This window comes from Eriocheir sinensis, unplaced genomic scaffold (genome assembly GCF_024679095.1).
Source record: "Eriocheir sinensis breed Jianghai 21 unplaced genomic scaffold, ASM2467909v1 Scaffold15, whole genome shotgun sequence".
In the NCBI taxonomy this organism is placed as follows: Eukaryota; Metazoa; Arthropoda; class Malacostraca; order Decapoda; family Varunidae; genus Eriocheir; species Eriocheir sinensis.
Genome location: NW_026110850.1, coordinates 165,001 through 186,788, shown reverse-complemented (window position 1 = coordinate 186,788; position 21,788 = coordinate 165,001). Strand labels below are relative to the sequence as shown.

General features: G+C 41.9%; 1 protein-coding gene and 2 long non-coding RNA genes across 27 annotated transcripts in view; 1 reads left to right on the top strand and 2 right to left on the bottom strand.

Annotated features, from left to right (window-relative positions):
- Positions 1-21,788, bottom strand: part of LOC126990219 (ralA-binding protein 1-like) — a 195,232-nt gene that overhangs the window by 48,313 nt on the left and 125,131 nt on the right. For 13 of the 25 annotated variants that reach the window (XM_050848764.1, XM_050848775.1, XM_050848763.1 and 10 more), the window contains 4 exons: positions 14,299-14,476; positions 9,853-9,983; positions 9,499-9,631; positions 8,552-9,230 (listed from right to left, as the gene is read on the bottom strand). In XM_050848764.1, the coding sequence (XP_050704721.1) occupies positions 9,135-9,230; positions 9,499-9,631; positions 9,853-9,983; positions 14,299-14,476 (538 nt within the window). In that variant the 3' untranslated portion in view covers positions 8,552-9,134. Of the gene's footprint in view, positions 1-8,551; positions 9,231-9,498; positions 9,632-9,852; positions 9,984-14,298; positions 14,477-19,991; positions 20,137-21,788 lie in introns of all 25 variants that reach the window. The other 12 variants (XM_050848768.1, XM_050848783.1, XM_050848782.1 and 9 more) reach the window with 3 other exon arrangements.
- The window catches only part of LOC126990220 (uncharacterized), a 43,266-nt gene that overhangs the window by 9,983 nt on the left and 11,495 nt on the right, over positions 1-21,788 (top strand). Inside the window, exon 4 of the long non-coding RNA XR_007744123.1 lies at positions 3,253-3,552. This is a non-coding gene — a long non-coding RNA (uncharacterized LOC126990220). The remainder of the gene's footprint in view (positions 1-3,252; positions 3,553-21,788) is intronic.
- On the bottom strand, positions 2,761-4,368 carry LOC126990222 (uncharacterized). Its single transcript, XR_007744126.1, has 2 exons — positions 3,835-4,368; positions 2,761-2,930 (listed from the first exon to the last, which is right to left on the bottom strand). It is a non-coding gene; the product is annotated as an uncharacterized LOC126990222 (long non-coding RNA).

Below are 21,788 nucleotides of genomic sequence, written 5' to 3'. Positions count from 1 at the left end.
ATGAACATAACCTAACCTTACTCACCTACATACCTATGACAAAATTAATTCTTGCTCAAATGTTTTTGGGGAAAATTCATAAGTGGGCAACAATTAAATGACTGTCCAGGGATGATGATTCCAACCCTGGCTGGCAGATTCAAAGGTAGGCATGCTAACCACTACACCATGGAGCCATAAGAATTAGCCACACTATACCAGGACAAATAATAGTGTGTGCCCTGGTAAGATTCAAATGTGCAGCCCTGGTAGTGAGTAAGTGTATGGGGATTGGTGAGTAAGTTTATGGGCACAAGTAAGTTATGGGCATTGGTGAGTAAGTTTGGGGCAGGTGAGTAATTTCATGGGCTCAGGTGAATAAGTTTATGGGCATTGGTAAGTAAGTTTATGGGCAGAAGTAAGTTATGGGCATTGGTGAGTAAGTTTTGGGGGCAAGGTGAGTAAGTTTGTTTGCACAAATGAGTAAGTTATGAGAGAGAGAGAGAGAGAGAGAGAGAGAGAGAGAGAGAGAGAGAGAGAGAGAGAGAGAGAGAGAGAGAGAGAGAGAGAGAGAGAGAGAGAGAGAGAGAGAGAGAGAGAGAGAGAGAGAGAGAGAGAGAGAGAGAGAGAGAGAGAGAGAGAGAGATCTATACAGCAAGGTCTAACAATAGGTACATCCAACCCACCTGAAAGGAAGGATGAACATAACCTAACCTTACTCACCTACATACCTATGACAAAATTAATTCTTGCTCAAATGTTTTTGGGGAAAATTCATAAGTGGGCAATAATTAAATGACTGTCCAGGGATGATGATTCCAACCCTGGTTGGCAGATTCAAAGGTAGGCATGCTAACCACTACACCATGGAGCCATAAGAATTAGCCACACTATACCAGGACAAATAATTCTTAGTGTGTGCCCTGGTAAGATTCAAATGTGCAGCCCTGGTAGTGAGTAAGTGTATGGGGTTTGGTGAGTAAGTTTATGGGCAGAAGTAAGTTATGGGCATTGGTGAGTAAGTTTTGGGGGCAGGTGAGTAATTTCATGGGCTCAGGTGAAAAAGTTTATGGGCATTGGTAAGTAAGTTTATGGGCACAAGTAAGTTATGGGCATTGGTGAGTAAGTTTTGGGGGCAAGGTGAGTAAGTTTGTTTGCACAAATGAGTAAGAGAGAGAGAGAGAGAGAGAGAGAGAGAGAGAGAGAGAGAGAGAGAGAGAGAGAGAGAGAGAGAGAGAGAGAGAGAGAGAGAGAGAGAGAGAGAGAGAGAGAGAGAGAGAGAGAGAGAGAGAGATCTATACAGCAAGGTCTAACAATAGGTACATCCAACCCGCCTGAAAGGAAGGATGAACATAACCTAACCTTACTCACCTACATACCTATGACAAAATTAATTCTTGCTCAAATGTTTTTGTGGAAAATTCATAAGTGGGCAACAATTAAATGACTCTCCAGGGATGGGGATTCCAACCCTGGCTGGCAGATTCAAAGGTAGGCATGCTAACCACTACACCATGGAGCCATAAGAATTAGCCACACTATACCAGGACAAATAATTCTTAGTGTGTGCCCTGGTAAGATTCAAATGTGCAGCCCTGGTAGTGAGTAAGTGTATGGGGATTGGTGAGTAAGTTTATGGGCACAAGTAAGTTATGGGCATTGGTGAGTAAGTTTTTGGGGCAGGTGAGTAATTTCATGGGCTCAGGTGAATAAGTTTATGGGCATTGGTAAGTAAGTTTATGGGCATTGGTAAGTAAGTTTATGGGCACAAGTAAGTTATGGGCATTGGTGAGTAAGTTTTGGGGGCAAGGTGAGTAAGTTTGTTTGCACAAATGAGTAAGTTATGGGAGAGAGAGAGAGAGAGAGAGAGAGAGAGAGAGAGAGAGAGAGAGAGAGAGAGAGAGAGAGAGAGAGAGAGAGAGAGAGAGAGAGAGAGAGAGAGAGAGAGAGAGAGAGAGAGAGAGAGAGAGAGAGAGATCTATACAGCAAGGTCTAACAATAGGTACATCCAACCCGCCTGAAAGGAAGGATGAACATAACCTAACCTTACTCACCTACATACCTATGACAAAATTAATTCTTGCTCAAATGTTTTTGGGGAAAATTCATAAGTGGGCAACAATTAAATGACTGTCCAGGGATGGGGATTCCAACCCTGGCTGGCAGATTCAAAGGTAGGCATGCTAACCACTACACCATGGAGCCATAAGAATTAGCCACACTATACCAGGACAAATAATTTTTAGTGTGTGCCCTGGTAAGATACAAATGTGCAGCCCTGGTAGTGAGTAAGTGTATGGTGATTGGTGAGTAAGTTTATGGGCATTGGTGAGTAAGTTTTGGGGGCAGGTGAGTAATTTCATGGGCTCAGGTGAATAAGTTTATGGGCATTGGTAAGTAAGTTTATGGGCACAAGTAAGTTATGGGCATTGGTGAGTAAGTTTTGGGGGCAGGTGAGTAAGTTCATGGGCTCAGGTGAGTAAGTTTATGGGCATAAGTGAGTAAGTTTTGGGGGCAAGGTGAGTAAGTTTATGGGCATTGGTGAGTAAGTTTTGGGGGCAGGTGAGTAAGTTCATGGGCTCAGGTGAGTAAGTTTATGGGCATTGGTGAGTAAGTTTATGGGCACAAGTGAGTAAGTTATGGATATAGGTGAGTAAGTTTTGGGGGCAAGGTGAGTAAGTTTGTTTGCACAAATGAGTAAGTTATGGGAGAGAGAGAGAGAGAGAGAGAGAGAGAGAGAGAGAGAGAGAGAGAGAGAGAGAGAGAGAGAGAGAGAGAGAGAGAGAGAGAGAGAGAGAGAGAGAGAGAGAGAGAGAGAGAGAGAGAGAGAGAGAGAGAGAGAGAGAGAGAGAGAGAGAGAGAGAGATCTATACAGCAAGGTCTAACAATAGGTACATCCAGCCCGCCTGAAAGGAAGGATGAACATAACCTAACCTTACTCACCTACATACCTATGACAAAATTAATTCTTACTCAAATGTTTTTGGGGAAAATTCATAAGTGGGCAACAATTAAATGACTGTCCAGGGATGGGGATTCCAACCCTGGCTGGCAGATTCATAGGTAGGCATGCAAACCACTACACCACGGAACCATAAGAACTAGCCACACTATACCAGGACAAATAATTCTTAGTGTGTGCCCTGGTAAGATTCAAATGTGCAGCCCTGGTAGTAAGTGTATGGGGATTGGTGAGTAAGTTTATGGGCACAAGTAAGTTATGGGCATTGGTGAGTAAGTTTTGGGGGCAGGTGAGTAATTTCATGGGCTCAGGTGAATAAGTTTATGGGCATTGGTAAGTAAGTTTATGGGCACAAGTAAGTTATGGGCATTGGTGAGTAAGTTTTGGGGGCAGGTGAGTAAGTTCATGGGCTCAGGTGAGTAAGTTTATGGGCATTGGTGAGTAAGTTTTGGGGGCAAGGTGAGTAAGTTTATGGGCATTGGTGAGTAAGTTTTGGGGGCAGGTGAGTAAGTTCATGGGCTCAGGTGAGTAAGTTTATGGGCATTGGTGAGTAAGTTTATGGGCACAAGTGAGTAAGTTATGGACATAGGTGAGTAAGTTTTGGGGGCAAGGTGAGTAAGTTTGTTTGCACAAATGAGTAAGTTATGTTATAGAGAGAGAGAGAGAGAGAGAGAGAGAGAGAGAGAGAGAGAGAGAGAGAGAGAGAGAGAGAGAGAGAGAGAGAGAGAGAGAGAGAGAGAGAGAGAGAGAGAGAGAGAGAGAGAGAGAGAGAGAGAGAGAGAGAGAGAGAGAGAGAGAGAGAGAGAGAGAGATCTATACAGCAAGGTCTAACAATAGGTACATCCAGCCCGCCTGAAAGGAAGGATGAACCTAACCTAACCTTACTCACCTACATACCTATGACAAAATTAATTCTTACTCAAATGTTTTTGGGGAAAATTCATAAGTGGGCAACAATTAAATGACTGTCCAGGGATGGGGATTCCAACCCTGGCTGGCAGATTCATAGGTAGGCATGCTAACCACTACACCACGGAGCCATAAGAATTCGCCACACTATACCAGGACAAATCATTCTTAGTGTGTGCCCTGGTAAGATTCAAATGTGCAGCCCTGGTAGTGAGTAAGTGTATGGGGATTGGTGAGTAAGTTTATGGGCACAAGTAAGTTTTGGGCATTGGTGAGTAAGTTTTGGGGGCAGGTGAGTAATTTCATGGGCTCAGGTGAGTAAGTTTATGGGCATTGGTGAGTAAGTTTTTGGGGAAAGGTGAGTAAGTTTATGGCACCAGTAAGTTTATGGGCATTGGTGAGTAAGTTCATGGGTTCAGGTGAGTAAGTTTATGGGCACAAGTGAGTAAGTTATGGACATTGGTGAGTAAGATTTTGGGGGCAAGGTGAGTAAGTTTATGGGCATTGGTGAGTAAGTTTATGGGGGGGAGAGAGAGAGAGAGAGAGAGAGAGAGAGAGAGAGAGAGAGAGAGAGAGAGAGAGAGAGAGAGAGAGAGAGAGAGAGAGAGAGAGAGAGAGAGAGAGAGAGAGAGAGAGAGAGAGAGAGAATCAGAAACTTTATTTCCATTTATACAATGGTTATTCTTTACTGGCTTAAAACTATTGAACACGGTATATAGAGTGCGATAAAATTTACAGATAATCCCTAAAATATAACTAGTATATAATTGGTGCTAAAGATAAAGTGTGGACTAATATCTAGGACATCATGCAGAACATTATATGATAAAATGTAATAAGAGTATTCAGTCTGATTAGTTTCCTGAGCTATCTTGCGAGAGGTGTTTCTTCAGATTGACCTTAAAGGTATGCAGACTGTGACAATTCTTTGCCTTTGTGGGGAGGTTATTCCATAGTTTTGGCCCTCTGACTGTGATAGATCGGGACCCAATGTCAGTGTGTGTTTTTGGTACATTGAGGAGATTTTGTTGTCTTGTGTTTATGTCAACTATTTGTCCTACTTGTGGAAAAGAGAATAGCCATTCAGGAAAATGCTTCTTCAGTGCTTTGAATACTATGATGCACTGTTCAAAAATGCACTTCTGCGTAATATTTGGCCACTGTAGTTCTTTTAAGAGTGGGCTGACATGGTCAAACTTTCTGTAGCTTCTGAACTCTATTCAGCTGTGTGATATTTGTGGTGCCCCAAACAGTAATCCCATAGTTAAGGTGACTTAACGCAAGTGTCTGAACCACTATTAGCCTGGCTTCTCTGCTGAGCATGTCTTGAAAACGACTGATGTACATAAGCATGCCAGATACCTTTTTACTGATTTCTGTCACGTGCATATCAAACAACATGTTACTGTCGAAATGTAGCCCCAAGTTTTTGACATTTTGACAAGGTTTTATTAAGGCACCCCCTACTTTGATAGTGGTGTTATCCGGTATTCGTGACATCAGAGCTCTTGTGCCTAGAAATATACGTTGAGTTTTTTTGGAGTTCAGCAAGAGACCGTTCCTGTTAAAATAGTTTTTAATTTTTTCTAATGTCTGTTCTGTTCTAAGAATTAGTTCAGGTAGATTTTCAGTATTACCAGTATGAATGAATTGTGTGTCGTCAGCCTATTGAATAATAAAACGTTCTTTAATTTCTTGTGACGGGTCATTTACGAAGACGTTAAATAGCAAAGGGCCGAGAATAGATCCTTGCGGGACTCCAAAAGGCACTTCTAGTGTAGAGGACAAATTTCCCCCGATTCGCACAGACTGAGTCCTGTTACACAAATAATCTTTAAACCAAAATATATCTATTCCTAATTTGTTACATTTTCTAAGTAGAATGTTATGGCTGACACTGTCAAAAGCTTTAGATAGGTCGCAAAGAGTTAAAAGACATAATTCTCTTTTGTCCATGGTGTCATAAATCTTTTTGGAAACTTGTAAGAGTGCCGTCTCAGTAGATAAGTTTGGTCTGAAGCCATGTTGAGTACTGCTAAAGAGGCAATGCCGTTCCATAAATTGGGCCAATTGAGTTGCGACTATCTTTTCTAATATTTTCGATACAACTGGGAGCAAGGAAATTGGCCTGTAGTTACCTACTTCTTCTGGATTTCCTTTCTTAAATATTGGTGTGACAATAGCATGTTTCCAGGCATTAGGAAAGATACCTGTTGTAATAGATGTATTTATGATGCATGTGATATATGGTAGAATTGCTGGCAGAGCGTCTTTGATGAATCTCAGGGAAATATCGTCAGATCCATATGAGTTGGATTCCTTGAGGTGCTTTATAGTGAGAATGATTGTGTCAGTATCGGTGGGCTGGGGTGGAAAGGTGTTACGACTGTTATTGTTTTCAGGGTTTTCAGGGTGTGAGTTTTCGTGATTGTTTCTTACACTGTTTTGAGATTCCTCGAAAGCTTTTTTTCCAACATTAGCAAAGAAATTATTGAAGTCTTCGACATTGCATTCCTGATATACTTTATTAGCTTGTTTCTTTGTATTAGGAACTATTTCTCTCAAGATTTTCCACACAGCTGTTGTGTTACCTCTGGACGTGTTAAGTCTATCTTTCTATTAGTCCTTCCTGGCAGTACCCATCATGGCTTTGACTTTTTTCTTTAGGACTTTATATTCTTGTTGTAGGCTTATGTCATATCTATCGTGTTTTAGAGCTTTCTGTCCGGTGTTCCTTTCTTGCATGACGTGGTGAAGTTCTTCAGTTAACCATGGAGCGGGAGGTCCTCTTAACTCTTTGGTCACCATCGGGGTACAAAGGTCAAGACATGAGCAGAAAATGTTAGTAAATAAACTTGTCTGTACGTTAACATCATCAGTATTAAAGATTTGGCTCAAGTTGATCGTCTCTTTGTAAAGTGCATTACAAAATATGATTGGGGAGTAATTTCCTAGACTTTGTTTTGTCACAACAGTTGGTTGGCAGCACTGAGGCTTGCGTACATTTGTAGTGACAGAAATTAGGTTATGGTCTGCAGTGGAGCATGGATGAACATCAGAGGTTATAACTGTATCTGGCCTGTTAGTGACAATAACATCAAGGAGCGATGCAGTGTTAGCCGTAACTCTCGTGGGATTTTGAATAAGCTGAGAAAATTTGGCATTAGTAATGATATTCCTGAGTTTACTTGAGGTACATAAATAATCATCGTTGAGGTCGCCGAGCAAAAAGAACGTTTTCTTTCGAAGACGTACTAATCTAAGAATATCCTGAATATAATCAAATGATTCTTGTGTTGCTTTAGGGTGGCGGTAAAGACATCCTACGATGATAGATGGCATTTTTCGGTGTTGTGTGGTGACCCAGACATCCTCAATACCTGGTGGCCTGCTAACAGGGTGTGTGGGGAGAAGAGTAACACTCAGGTAGTCCTTAACATAAATACAAACTCCACCACCCCGTCCAGTGTCACACCGGTAAACTTTATATTGTGGAAGATAAGTAAGTTGGTCTGGAGTACGATGAAGGAGCCACGTCTCACTGACACAAAGGACATCTATATGTCTATCTTTCACTAATAATTCAACCTCCACTTTGTTTCCTAGAAGGCTCTGTGCATTAATGTGTTCTATTGTCAGATAATCGTTTTTATTGTGGCCTTTCACTGTATTACTACCGGCGTTTTCTTCTTTGCCGGACTCCTACTGGTTATGGTAATCGCACAGACGGCTCTTATGACCAAGCTTACGACACACACCACATCGTAACCTATGGTCAAACCTGCACTGAGCCTGTTGTCGGTGGTTAAATTCACCACAGGTGGAGAGAGAGATGAGGAGAGAGGTGGAAGAGAAGAGAGAGATGAGATGTGGAGAGAGAGATGAGGAGAGAGGTGGAGAGAGAGATGAGGAGAGAGCATGGAAGTAAAGAGGGATTTGAGAAATACAATAACAGTACCAACCCTCACATATGAAACGTGGGCCTGGAATGAAAGTCAGAGGTCTAGAGTGCAGGCAGTGGAAATGAGTTATTTGAGGAGTGCTTGTGGTGTGAGTAGAATGGATGGAGTGAGTAATGAAAGTGTGTTTTGGAATGAAGGAGAGTAGGATGACCAGAAGGGTGTATGTGAGTGAGATAGAGGGAGGGAATGTTGGGCCTCCAGTGAAATGGAGGGATAGGGTGCAAGAGTACGTTAGGGAGAGGGGGGAAAGATCCTTGAGCAGGCAAGGAGGGAGTGTCTGGATAGAGAAGGTTGGAAGCTCTTCTGCCGTGGCCATCCCCTGGTGGGAGCTCCTAGGAGCAAGCATCCATGACATGAATGAATGAGAAATACATGCGTGAAGGAAAGACAGATGGGAAAGGACAGATAGATAGATAAACTGATAAATAGATAAATACAGAAATACATGTTTGAAGGGGGGAAAAGGCTGATAGATAATATAATACATGCTTGAATATATACATGTGGGAAAGAAAGAGAAGGGGAGAGGCAGATAGATAGATAAACTGATAAATACATGTGTGAGAGGGAGGATAGGTCAATAGATAAATGATAGATTAATAGATAGACAGATGAAGACAGTGCATATGTTAATAGATAAAATAAATAAATAAATATGGAGAGAGATCAATGAATTTATATTCTAAGCAAGAACTACCATTACTACTACTACTACTACTACTACTACTACTGCACTCACCCTTAGGCCTAGTGTCGTCAAGGCTCCGAGTCGAGGGGCGGGGGCAGCTCTCCCCTCCCCTGCGGCACCCCCGAGGCCCCCTGTGCCACCCCCGCTGTCCCCTGTGGCACTATTTGTATGACAGTATCTTGGGGTCCTCTTTCATTGGTGGAAAGTTTGGTGGTGAAGTTGGTGAATTTTTCCTCCTCCTCCTCCTCCTCTTCCTTCTCCTCCTTTTTCCTTCTTCTCTCCTCTCTCCATCTATTTGTTCCTGTGTTTCTCTCTCCTCCTCCTCCTCCTCCTCTTTCTTCTCCTCCTCTTCTTCCTTTTCCTCCAGTTTGATCACTTGACTAGCTTTGTTTTCCTCCTCCTCTTCCTTCTTTTCCTCCTCCTCTTCCTTCTTTTCCTCCTCCTCCTTCTCCTCCTTGGTTTTGGGCTCGTCACTTGGCACTCTGACATCACCCTGGAGTGCCGAATCACCCTCCGTCTGAGGTGCCACACTAACACTGGCACTCACGTCACTGCACTCGTCAACAGTGGCACAGTGACGGAAACACAATCAGTCTCACTAGTCGGCACTTCCTCCGTGCTAATAACTGTCACATTATGGGTGGTGGTGGTGGTGGTGGGTTGAGTAGGGTGCCGCTGTAGACTCCCAAAGCTGCTCCTCCTTGCTCCGAGACACCTGCCCGGCGGTTACCTGAGAATAAATAAATAAATAAATAAATCTGTCTCTCTCCCCATATATATATATATATATATATATATATATATATATATATATATATATATATATATATATATATATATATATATATATATATATATAATTAAAATATTGAGAGAAATAAATATCAATTGGCAGACAATAATATAAAAGAGCATTTGACTTACATTTAGCATAGATAAATATATACAAATTATCTATCTATCTATGGACACACACACACACACACACACACACACACCTGAGTATGGAGGTGTGCCAATCGAGATTCCTGCTTCATCATTTCCACCTCAATCTCTGCCACACTTTGCAGCTGTTCCAGACTCCGCTCTCCACTGCTGCCACTGCTGCTGCTACCAATGGGCGGAATGTACCTATGGGGGGCGGAAGGAAAGGTGTATGGGGGTGAGGCTGTTGTTGCAAAGGTGTGTTCTGTGAGGTTGCAAAAGTTTTGTCCAATAATCACTAGCCTTATCCAGCTTTTCCTTAAAATGTTTCTTGCACAAACCACCTCCTCCTCCAGTCTATTCCATAGTTCAATGCTTCTGTGTGGGTGTGTGGGTGTGTCCCTTCCCCCAAGTCCCCGAAGGCTCACTTTTTGATGGCGACTCCCCCAAAGAGGTAGGCACGGTTGAGGAAGAAGACATTGAGCACCCGGTGAGAAATCTGCATGGTGGGCGACAGCACAATGCTCACATTCTGGTAGGTCATCTTGGTGTCACGCTCCTGAGGGGGAAGACTGAGGTGAGGAGAAGGTATGTTGGGGGGACACAGCGGTTAATTAACCCGGTAGCAGCGACGGGCCAAATTTGTGGCTTTACCGTGTAGCAGCGACGGGCCAAATTTGTGCCATGATTTAAACCCCCAAAATAGATGATACATGATATGATAACAAATTCTTTGATATATAGAAGTATAGAAGGAAAAGAGAGGAATACAGAAGGAAAATAGAGGAGAACAAAAGGCAAATAAAAAGAGTATGGAGGAAAAAGAAGGACAAAAGAGGAAAATTGAAGGAAGAGAGAGAGAGAGAGAGAGAGAGAGAGAGAGAGAGAGAGAGAGAGAGAGAGAGAGAGAGAGAGAGAGAGAGAGAGAGAGAGAGAGAGAGAGAGAGAGAGAGAGAGAGAGAGGAATGAGAAACACACACACAAGGAATATGAAGGAAAATAGAAGAAAAAAAGAGGAAAATGGAGGAAAGAAGAGGAAAGGAGAGAAACAACATACTAACGTTAATGAATTCAACGCCATCATGGACAACCTTCTATCACAGAACACTTTTATTAATAGCCGAACAGTGATCACTGGTGACTTCAACATTAACCTCTTAGAACATGAGCAACATTTACCCACCAATAACTTCCTTGTAACTATGCAGTCATTCAACTATTTCCCACATATATCTAAACCAACTAGATTTCCTGATAACATTATTACAGATGCTCCATCCCTCTTAGACCACTTCTGGACAAACTTTACTGTACCCACTTCATCTGGCATACTCCACTTTCCCATAAGCGACCATCTCCCTGTATTTCTAAACATTCCAATAATAGACACACTCTGCTAAGCACCAAATTTCCTTTAGGTTAAATTCACACCATAACCGTAGAAATTTTTCAACTCAGTTCTCTGAAGTAAACTGGAATGCCCTACTAAACAATAATGACACAAATATCAACTGCAACCTATTTTTAGACAAAACATATAGCATTTACTTTTCCTGCTTCCCTAAAAAGACTAAATTCATTTCAAATAAGCGCCTTCAAAACCCTTGGATGACAAAGGGAATACTAAAGTCAATTCAACAAAAGTTTACCTTATATAAATCATATAAAATAGGAATGCTTGATCATGATACATATAAAACATACCGCAATCACCTAACTAACATTATTAAACGAACTAAAGCTAATTATTACAGTCAAAAATTTTCAAATTTTAAACTAAGCACAAGGAAGATTTGGGAACTAATAAATGATATTGGAAATACAAAGTCAAAGATCCAAACAACAAGTAAATCCATGACAGTAAATAGTCAGACAATTAACGACCCTCATGAAATCTCAGTTGCATTCAATAAGTACTTCTCACAAATAGCCCCCAAGCTTGCTGATGAACTGCCACCCTCACAAATTTCTCACAATTCCTATTTAAGAGGTAACTATTCGAGCTCAATGTTAATGCCTCCAATAACTCATAGCGATATCATTGCTGCAATCCAGTCCCTTAAAACAAAAAAGGCCACATTAATGAAATTCCTACTGAAATAATAAAAGAAAACAGAGAATTATTTGCCATCCCCCTTACAACATTATTCAATCAGTCAATACAGGCTGGCACCTTCCCGGACAGGTTTAAGCAGGCCAAAATCATCCCGATTCACAAAACTGGTAGTAAAATTGACATCTCTAATTATCGACCTATTTCCATTTTACCTATATTTTCCAAAATTTTTGAAACTATTATGAAGAAACATCTAATAATGTTCTTAAACAAAATGAAATTATTAAATGGCAAACAATTTGGCTTTAGACCTGGTCTTAGTACGTTTGACGCTATAAATACCTTCATGTTTGATCTATACAACGCACTTAACAACAACAAATCTATCATTTCCATTTTCATTGATTTCCGCAAAGCATTTGACACTGTCCAACCCAACATTCTGCTAGATAAAATGTACCATTATGGGATTCGAGGCTGTATTTATGACTGGTTCACCTCTTACCTAAATAACAGAATCCAATACACAATATTTGATAAGATAACTTCCCATACAGAACCAGTTCATTTGGGAGTACCACAAGGTAGTATACTGGGACCCATATTGTTTCTTTTATATATCAATGACATCTGTAACATTTCCAATTCACTAAAACCTATACTATTTGCTGATGACTCTACATTATCTATGATTGGTGACAAACCCTCAGATCTGGTGCACACTGCAAATAGGGAACTTGTTAAATTCTCTGAATGGTGTATAGCTAACCGCTTAACGGTGAATACATCCAAAACTTACTACATGCTTTTTACTAACACCACAACTAAGTACCAGCCACTACCAAATCTTAGCCTCTTAAATGATGACATTCTATAAGTAAATAAGACAAAGTTTCTTGGATTAACTATTGACAAAAATTTAAATTTCAAACATCACATTTCCCATCTTTCTTTAAAATTATCCAGAACATTTCCACTTCTCCTAAAAACCAAACCGTATGTTCCTCCAGATATTCTTAAATGTATATATTACGCACATATTTATCCACATTTAAACTACTGTAATGGTATTTGGTCCACCACGTACCCCAGTCATTTACAACATCTCAATGTATTACATAAGAAAATCATCAGAATAATTACTAATAGTGACTTTTGTGAACACACCCCTCCACTATTCAAGTCCTTAAATATATTAAATCTCAGTGACATCACAAGGCTTAACATAGCGTCCTATGTATTCAAACATAAAGACACAATCAGCAACACTGCAACTCCAAATCATAACTACCATACCCGCAACCAAAACTCTTTACAGTTACCCAGACCTAAGCTCACCCTCTATAAACACTCCCTTATGTATCAAGGACCCAAGATTTGGAATGACATCCCACCTTTCATCAAACACTCACCCAGCCTTAAGACCTTTCAATGCAAATACAAGAAATATCTCTTGTCCCTATATTAATCACCAAACGTCAAATCTACTTGCAAATGTTTACAATTTCAATATGTGTTTAATGTTTATCTATCTGCACTTATGTTATCCATCATTCTTTTGTATTATCATTCTTAGGATCACCAATAGGCCCCTCACTTATATATGTGTACATGTATATATCAGGTGAGTGCAAATGTGTGTATATGGGTATATGTATACAATTTTGTAGGTGCTTTTGTATGCACATTCAAGTGAACGTGTGAGTATGATATTATCAGTAGTGCTACTGTAATTCAGTATTCTTACCAAGTGCCATTTTATTTTATTGAGTTTTTTATCCTTAACTGATTTCTGAGTCAAATTTGATTGATTATAAAAGAACATTATGTTTTTCTCTTCTTTCTCTTCTTTATTCTTTCTCAGTTTGTTATTGAGCTTTGTTTTTTTTTCCTTTATTCTGAATAATTTTCTTCTATTATCTTTCATTCATGATTTGTTATATTTCCATTCTTAATATAATTGATTTACCAAGAAACTATCTATTATGCTTTAATATTATCTTATTTCTTTATAATGTGTGTTAAACATTTTTTTTCTGTTTTCCTGTTTTGTATTTTTTTGTATCCTTGTATTTTCTTTTATCCTGATGCTTCTTGCCCAAAAAGCCTTAGCTTATAAAGGGCTGTTTGTCTCATCAAAAATTGTAAGAGATAAATATATGTTGTTTTTGACAAACATAATAAAGTGTTTAAAGTGTTTAAAGTGTTTGAGAGAGAGAGAGAGAGAGAGAGAGAGAGAGAGAGAGAGAGAGAGAGAGAGAAACACACAAGGAATATGAAGGAAAAAAGAGGAAAATTGAAGGAATATGGAGGGAAAGACGAAAATTGAAGGAAAATGGAGGAAAGAGGAAAGGAAAGAGAGAGAGAGAGAGAGAGAGAGAGAGAGAGAGAGAGAGAGACACACATAAGGAGTATGAAGGAAAAAAAGAGGAAAATTGAAGGAAAATGGAGGAAAGAAGAGAGAGAGAGAGAGAGAGAGAGAGAGAGAGAGAGAGAGAGAGAGAGAGAGAGAGAGAGAGAGAGAGAGAGAGAAAAACACACACACAAGGAATATGAAGGAGAAAAAGAGGAAAATTGAAGGAAAACGGAGGAAAGAAGAGAGAGAGAGAAACACACACACAAGGAATATGAAGGAAAAAAAAGAGGACAATTGAAGGAAAACGGAGGAAAGAAGAGAGAGAGAGACACACACACACACACACACACACACACACACACACACACAGAGAAAAAAAAATAAAAAAAAAAATAAATAAATAAATAAATAAATAAATATAAAAGCAAATAAATAAGTACCATTAAGAAAATCTCTAGTTACCCTTGCAATGATGTGTCCCATATGCTTGAACATGTATTGGAGCAGCAGGCGGTTGGCGGTTGGCAGGCGGTTGATCAGCTGGCGCATGGCCTCGGCGCGCTCCCCGGGGTTAGGAATGATCGCTACATCCTCAAAGTGTGGCATCATGTCCGACGGCATCACTGGCTCCGGCAACTCTCTGCAGAATGGTCATTTTTATTATTATTATTATTATTATTATTATTGTTATGTCCGACGGCATCACTGGTGTTCACTCACCGGTGTATGAAAAGAGATAGCCTGTTCCAGCTGCGCTGAACCAAACAGTTCGGCTCTGCTCCACTGGCCCCATCCACAAATGACTTCATCATGGACCAGTGAAGCAACCACTGAAGCAACAACACTCCTAATTGCCAATGAAGCACCAACACTCTCGCCCTCTTCTTTAACTTGAATACTCTTAATGGATTCCTTGGATGATGTGGCACCGTGATTACAAAAAACAGTTGTCCAATGTTTTCCGATGTAGAGGATTTAGTGGAGGATAACAGGACTAGATGCTTGCAAAGATTGCTCGATCTCATACTCATACAAGTCAGCCCAATACTTAAACTCTTGTATAAGTATTATCAATAACCCAATTGTAGCCACATAGCATAATGTGATCAATACATTTTAGCCACATACCATTATGTGAATCTGGATTTATTTACAGATCAGTGCACTTATAGGGCTGTTAAGTGCATGTTGCTCTCTGAATAAACTAAATTAGACTCTGCTGACTGCTGCCCGCAGCCCGTTGAAGCTCCTTTTTTCGTGAGACAGTCTGCAAGTTGTTGTCCAGACTCTACCCAGAATACTTCATCAATCTCTCCTTGCTCCAACATGTCTCGTAGTACTGCAATATCGATCCGCAGGCGTTTGTCCTCCACACTCTTGCATGAATGTAGGGCATCAACTAAACTTTTATTATCAACAAAACACTTTATCTTAAGTTTAGCACATCCAGATACTTCTTGTAATAAGTTAGCCAGGTATACTGCAGTCTCTGCACATTCGAGCAGAGCCAGCGTTTCAGCAGAGAGAGTGGATTTGACGACCGTCTTATCTTCCTCGTCTGCCAAAATATGGGGCATCTTTTTCGCCAACACCCGTAAAAGATTACCATGCCTCCTTGAGAGCCATTTCCACTATGTTTGCAAACGAGGCATCTGAATAACACTCCATGAAGCAGTCTTCTAGCGAGTCCATCTTCGGAATGTACAATTTCATATTATCAGTTTTCACTCTTGTAATGACCTTATTAAGCCTTTGTAAATCGGCTACAGTGGTTCTGTTGACATTCATACTCAGTTCACACATGTCGAAAGCAATATCTGGTCTTGTGTGTGTTGCAATCCAATTTAGTTGCCCAATTAAAGCCCTGTACTCTGCTTTCTCAGAGTGAGACAATTCTCCCGATTTCACTGAAGAACGATGTTTACTCAGCGTAACTGGTTTAAGGGATGCAGCATACTGTGCCTGGTCAAGTGTTATACTGCCGTCAGCATTAGATTCAACATTTAGGCCCACATATTTAAAAGTTTTGGATTCCCAACTGCCAACTAAGAATATTTGGTGTAAACGATTTATGACCTGTTGCTCAAAATCATGTGTACCAGCCCAAAGAAAGTCATCAACATAAACACACATGATACCTTCCAGTGTTTTACCATTCCTCCAAGAGAATAGAGCTGAATCCAATGATGACACTTTGGCTCCGAGTTCCAGCAACTGGTCCCTTACACGTAAATACCAGTGTCTAGCAGCATCACAAAGGCCATAAACAGTCTTCTTCAACTTCCATAGCTTACCATTCGCATATTCTTGTGGGGGACGTAGATGGACAACTCTCTCAATGTCGTGACCCTGCAGGTAGGCAGCCTTCACATCCATAGTATGGCAAACCCAATGGTTGGTGGAAGCCAAGGAGAGGGCCACACGCACCGCTTCTTTCGAACAAGTAGGGGAATCTTTCCGGAGGCTTGCCGAGTCTTCCTCAAACCCTCTAGCTACAAGCCTGGCTTTGACAACTGGTTTGCCATCTTTTATTTTCTCTGTTACCACCCAACGAACTGATATGGCCTCCTGTCCGACATCTTTTACTTCCTCATACACTTTGTTGTTTTGCCAATTCATAATCTCACTATCCTTTGCACTTATCACATCTTCAGAATTAAACAGAATGAGCATTTCTACATCATCGTCGATCACTTCCCAAGAGTCAAAATCATTCTGCAAATCTACCCAACCAATACTCCCATCACAGTCTTTCTTCATATTATAGCAGTGCTTGTACTTTCCGGTGGCTTTACCTGCCCTACTCACGATTTTCCCAGATAACAGCTCCCCACTGGCTGAGTGTATTCCTTTAATACGTTGCCCAATGGAGACCTTGGGGATCCTTGAAGACTGACCAGCTGGCTGTTTAGCCATATCTTCATCAGCAGACTCTTCAATTTCGGCTTCATCATCATCAGACTCATCATCCCCATCTACTATATCATTACTTTCATGTATATCAACATCTTTATCATGGTTAACATCTCGTGTGTTTCCAACAACCACTCTTGCTGCTTGGTTTAATACATGTGCTAGCCGACATTCGTGCACTCGCACGTAGACACCGCCGTGTCTCACAAGGATTTGCTTGCCATCTCTCCCGATCACAATACCTGGACTCATGCCCATCATTCCTTTTATAGAAAACTTCATCACCATTTTGAAGGTCATCCACATCACTAGAGCGTACGTTGTGCCTCAGTGCTCTAGAGACACGTTCATTGGACTCAGCCTTGATGAATTCTTGTCTTGCCACATGCAGAGCATTCAAATTTGTCCTTACAATATCTGTGGTACATTTTGACTCCAAGGCTGGCAGTTCATTAAGGAATATGTTTGGAAGATTCGGATTTTGTCCAAAAACAAGTTGGTTAGGGGAAAAACCTGCATAGTTAACGAGAGCATTCCGTGCCGACACAGCCCAAGCCAGGGCAACATCCAAGCAGCAATGGCTATCGGCCATTATTTTCCTCACAATGTCACCAATCACCGCATTTTGTCGCTCACAGGCCCCATTGCTCCACGGGCTCTCAGCAGAAGTAGTCATAATTTTTATGTTGAAGTTTTCACCCAGGTCTCGCATCCCTGCATTGTTAAACTCGCAACCATTATCCGTCAAAATCTTCTTAGGTGCACCAAACACCATAATCCAGCTCTGAAAAACACCTTTAATAATAGTCCCTGCAGACTTATCAGCTATCACCTTAGCAGTGCAATACCTGGTTGCCAAATCGACAAGGACCAAGAAATAATACCTTCCCCAGGCTTTTAGATCCATGGCAACCACTTCATTAAATCTAGATGCCATTGGCAGACTCACAACAGGCCGGGGTCTTGTTTTCTTGAATCTATGACAGATGGTGCAAGAGTCAGATACCTCCTTAATAGCCTTTTCCAGCCCTGAATTTTTCATACCAGCATCTGTAATTAATTTTGTTAGTCTGGCAGGGGTTGGGTGTCCAAATTGTTTATGAAGTTTTAAAGCAGTTTTCTTCACATCAGATCCAAGAGCCGCCAAAGCGATCCCTCTGTATGACCCATGGCCTAGTCACAGGGAAATGGGAAGCAAGTAATGGCCTGAAGATGATGAATTCAAATCAATTATATCACCACATACCTTAACCTGGTCAGTGTTAAAGTTGAGTAACATTTTGGCCTTTTTCATGGAGCGCTTGCTCAACAACAATGGTATGTTGCAGCTTACCACATCAGTCACTATGGTGCCGCTTGTATTCCCAATGCGGCAGGGCAGGGTTACACGCCTGAGTGATGGGACCGTAACATTGTCAGCAAACGTGAAGGTTGAGGAGGATTTTTCTTCCACTATAGCCTCCCTCTCGTAATCACTGAGCTCACTTACATAGGAATTAAACCACTTTTCGCCGCATACGGACCTTGAACACCCAGTATCCAAGACAGCACATCCTTTGGCTTCGTCCACCAGCGTCTGTAACTTGCCACTGTTCACCTCTTCACCCGCATATCCCATGAACAAGGATAAGTGCACTGTTTCTGAGTCCTGCTGTTTATCCACACTGTCGTTCTCATAAGCGTCTGGACAACTGCGAGCCCAATGGAAACGAGAACCACATACGAGGCATTTCGTTATCTTACCGTCTGGTCCAGCTGGGTTCTGTCTCCTACCCGAAGCTGAACGTGTAGCCGCGTGTGTGTGTGTTGTCGCACCGACCACCTCGATAAGCGCCGACGCCGCCGCGGCACCTCGCACGGCCGCGTCCTTTCACGTAAAACACTTCGTCCCCAGCGGTGGCAGTGTCAATGGGCTGTACGGCCTGTTGTTGTTTCGTGTATGTTTCCTTAGACTCGTTTCCCAGAAGCACGGGCTCACTTTTCACTACAACCGTAGACACAGCAGCCGATGTTTTGCTAGGACCACCGATTTCTCCAGCAAATATGCGTGTCAAAGCAGATTTCATGTTTGCATATGTCACTTCACTAATGGCAGACATCACCAGTTGTTGTTCACTATCAGAGAGACTGCCTGAAGCCAGAAGCATAAATGCCATGACGGAATCAGGGAGATCCATGCCTTGCTTTGTAAAGTTAAAGTATACGTGTTCAAACGCCGCCACATATTCACGAATGTTCGTATCACTAGCTCGTCTATAGTTATATAGTTCATGGAATGCCACAAATTGACGCCGACCTTTGTCCACAAGAAACAAGCCATCTAGTTTCACCAACAGCTGTTCTACACCATCCTCTTGTTTCAAAACATCCGGGTCCAGTTCCGACGAGGCAACTCTCGCTCTTCCCGTAAGTGACAGGTGTATTGCCAATGCTTGTTTTTTCTTTGGGAGATCAGTTAGCTCACACCAAATTCCAATGTCTCTTTTCCATGCCTCATACACCGATTCGTCATCCAGTTTGGGGGGCCACTTGTAAGACGCCATTATGCCCCCGAAACTACGCTCTGCTACCAGTGTTCACTCACCGGTGTATGAAAAGAGATAGCCTGTTCCAGCTGCGCTGAACCAAACAGTTCGGCTCTGCTCCACTGGCCCCATCCACAAATGACGTCATCATGGACCAGTGAAGCAACCACTGAAGCAACAACACTCCTAATTGCCAATGAAGCACCAACAACTGGTTCCGGCAACTCCCTGCAGAATGGTCATTTGGATTACCATACCTTATCTAACCTTACCAAACCTAATCTAACCTTACCAAACCTAATCTAACCCTACCTAACCTAATCTAACCTTACCAAACCTAATCTAAGCTTACCAAACCTAATCTAACCTTACCTAACCTAATCTAACCTTACCTAACCTAATCTAACCTTGCATAACCTAATTTAACCTTACCAAACCTAATCTAACCTTACCTAACCTAATCCAACCTTACCTAACCTAATATAACCTTGCATAGCCTTACCAAACCTAATCTACCCTTACCTAACCTAATCTAACCTTACCAAACCTTACCTAACCTAACCTTGCCTAACCTAATCTAACCTTACACACACACACACACACACACACACACACACAGAAACAGCAAAAGATAGACAGAAAAATAGAAGAAACAAAATCACTCATTTATATTGCACTGGATAGCACCCCCCCCCCTCCCCCCACCCACCCACCCACCTGAGGTACTGCTTGAGGAGGGATGCGATGACGTGCGGCTCCTGGTCACACAGCCTCACAGCCTCCCCAGTGTTGTAGAGGCGACGCAGTTGATGCGCTTTGCTCTTGACGCCACTCAGCCTGTAGATGCCCTCACAGTGGAGACCTGCAAGGGTGAGAATAATGATGATGATGATAATAATAGGAAGGAAGAGAGAGAGAGAGAGAGAGAGAGAGAGAGAGAGAGAGAGAGAGAGAGAGAGAGAGAGAGAGAGAGAGAGAGAGAGAGAGAGAGAGAGAGAGAGAGAGAGAGATTGAAATGAAGGAAAAAGAAAGAATGAAAAACAGGAAGAAAGGAAGAAAAAGAGAAAGAAAGGAAAAGGGGAAAGACATGGAGATGGAAAGGGAAAAAAAATGGAAAATACACACAAACACACACACACATATCATTAATGTACATGTAGTTAGCTTATATATTAATGTATTATGTATTTATTCATTAGATATAAGTATGTATTAAATTATTTGAGTAGATAGTTAATAGATAGATACTTATGCCCTTCCTCCCTTTCCTCTTCCAACCTACCTACCTCCTCCTCCTCCCTTTCCTCTTCCTACCTATTTCATCCTCCCTTCCGTCTTCCTACCTCCTCCTCCTTCCTTTCCTCTTTCTACCTCTCCTCCTCCTTCTCCCTTTCCTCTTCCTCCTCCCTTCCCTCTTCCTACCTCTCCTCCTCCTTCTCCCTTTCCTCTTTCTACCTACCTCCTCTTCCTCCTCCCTTCCCTATTCCTACCTCTCCTCCTCCTTCTCCCTTTCCTCTTCCTCTTCCTACCTCTCCTACTCACTTCCTCCCTCCTTCCTACCTCCTCCTCCTCCCTTACCTATTCCTACCTATCCGAATCGCCTTCCTCTTCCTACCTCTCCTCCTCCTCCTCCCTTTCCTCTTCCTACCTACTTCATCCTCCCATCTGTCTTCCTACCTTCTCCTCCTCCCTTTCCTCTTCCTACCTACTTCATCCTCCCTTCTGTCTTCCTACCTCCTCCTCCTCTTCCCTTTCCTCTTCCTACCTACTTCATCCTCCCTTCTGTCTTCCTCCCTTTCCTCTTCCTACCTCTCCTCCTCCTCCTCCCTTTCCTCTTCCTACGCACTTCATCCTCCCTTCTGTCTTCCTACCTCCTCTTCCTCCTCTCCCCTAACCTCGCTCACCTCTTCCTGTTCATACCATACCAGGAAAACCAGCACATAAAAATACAAATAATAACACTCACCCCGCTCCTCTATCTGGTCAATGCACTCACTGACACTGGCGGGCCGCTGGATGCCATCGTGTGCCGGGCAGCGCTGGACGGCCCGGCACAGTGGCACTCCAAACACTGTCACTGCCTGTGGGGGGGGTTTGATTAGATAGTGATAAATAAATAAACTGGTTGATGTGAAATTAATGGTGTGTGTGTGTGTGTGTGAAAGAGAGAGAGAGAGAGAGAGAGAGAGAGAGAGAGAGAGAGAGAGAGAGAGAGAGAGAGAGAGAGAGAGAGAGAGAGAGAGAGAGAGAGAGAGAGAGAGAGACTTACTGTAAATAAATAAATATATATAAATAAAGATTGTGTGTGTGTGTGTGTGTGTGTGTGTGTGTGTGTAAATTTACTGTTTTTTCCTCCTCCTCCTGTTCCTCTTTTTCTTCCTACCTTCCTCCTGTTCCTCCTTCTTCTTCTTGTCCTTCTTAAACATCTTTTTCTCCTCCTTCTCCTTCCTCCGCTCCACCTTCTCCTTCCGCTTGTCAATCTTTCTCTCCACCTTCTCCTTCCTCTTCTCCTCC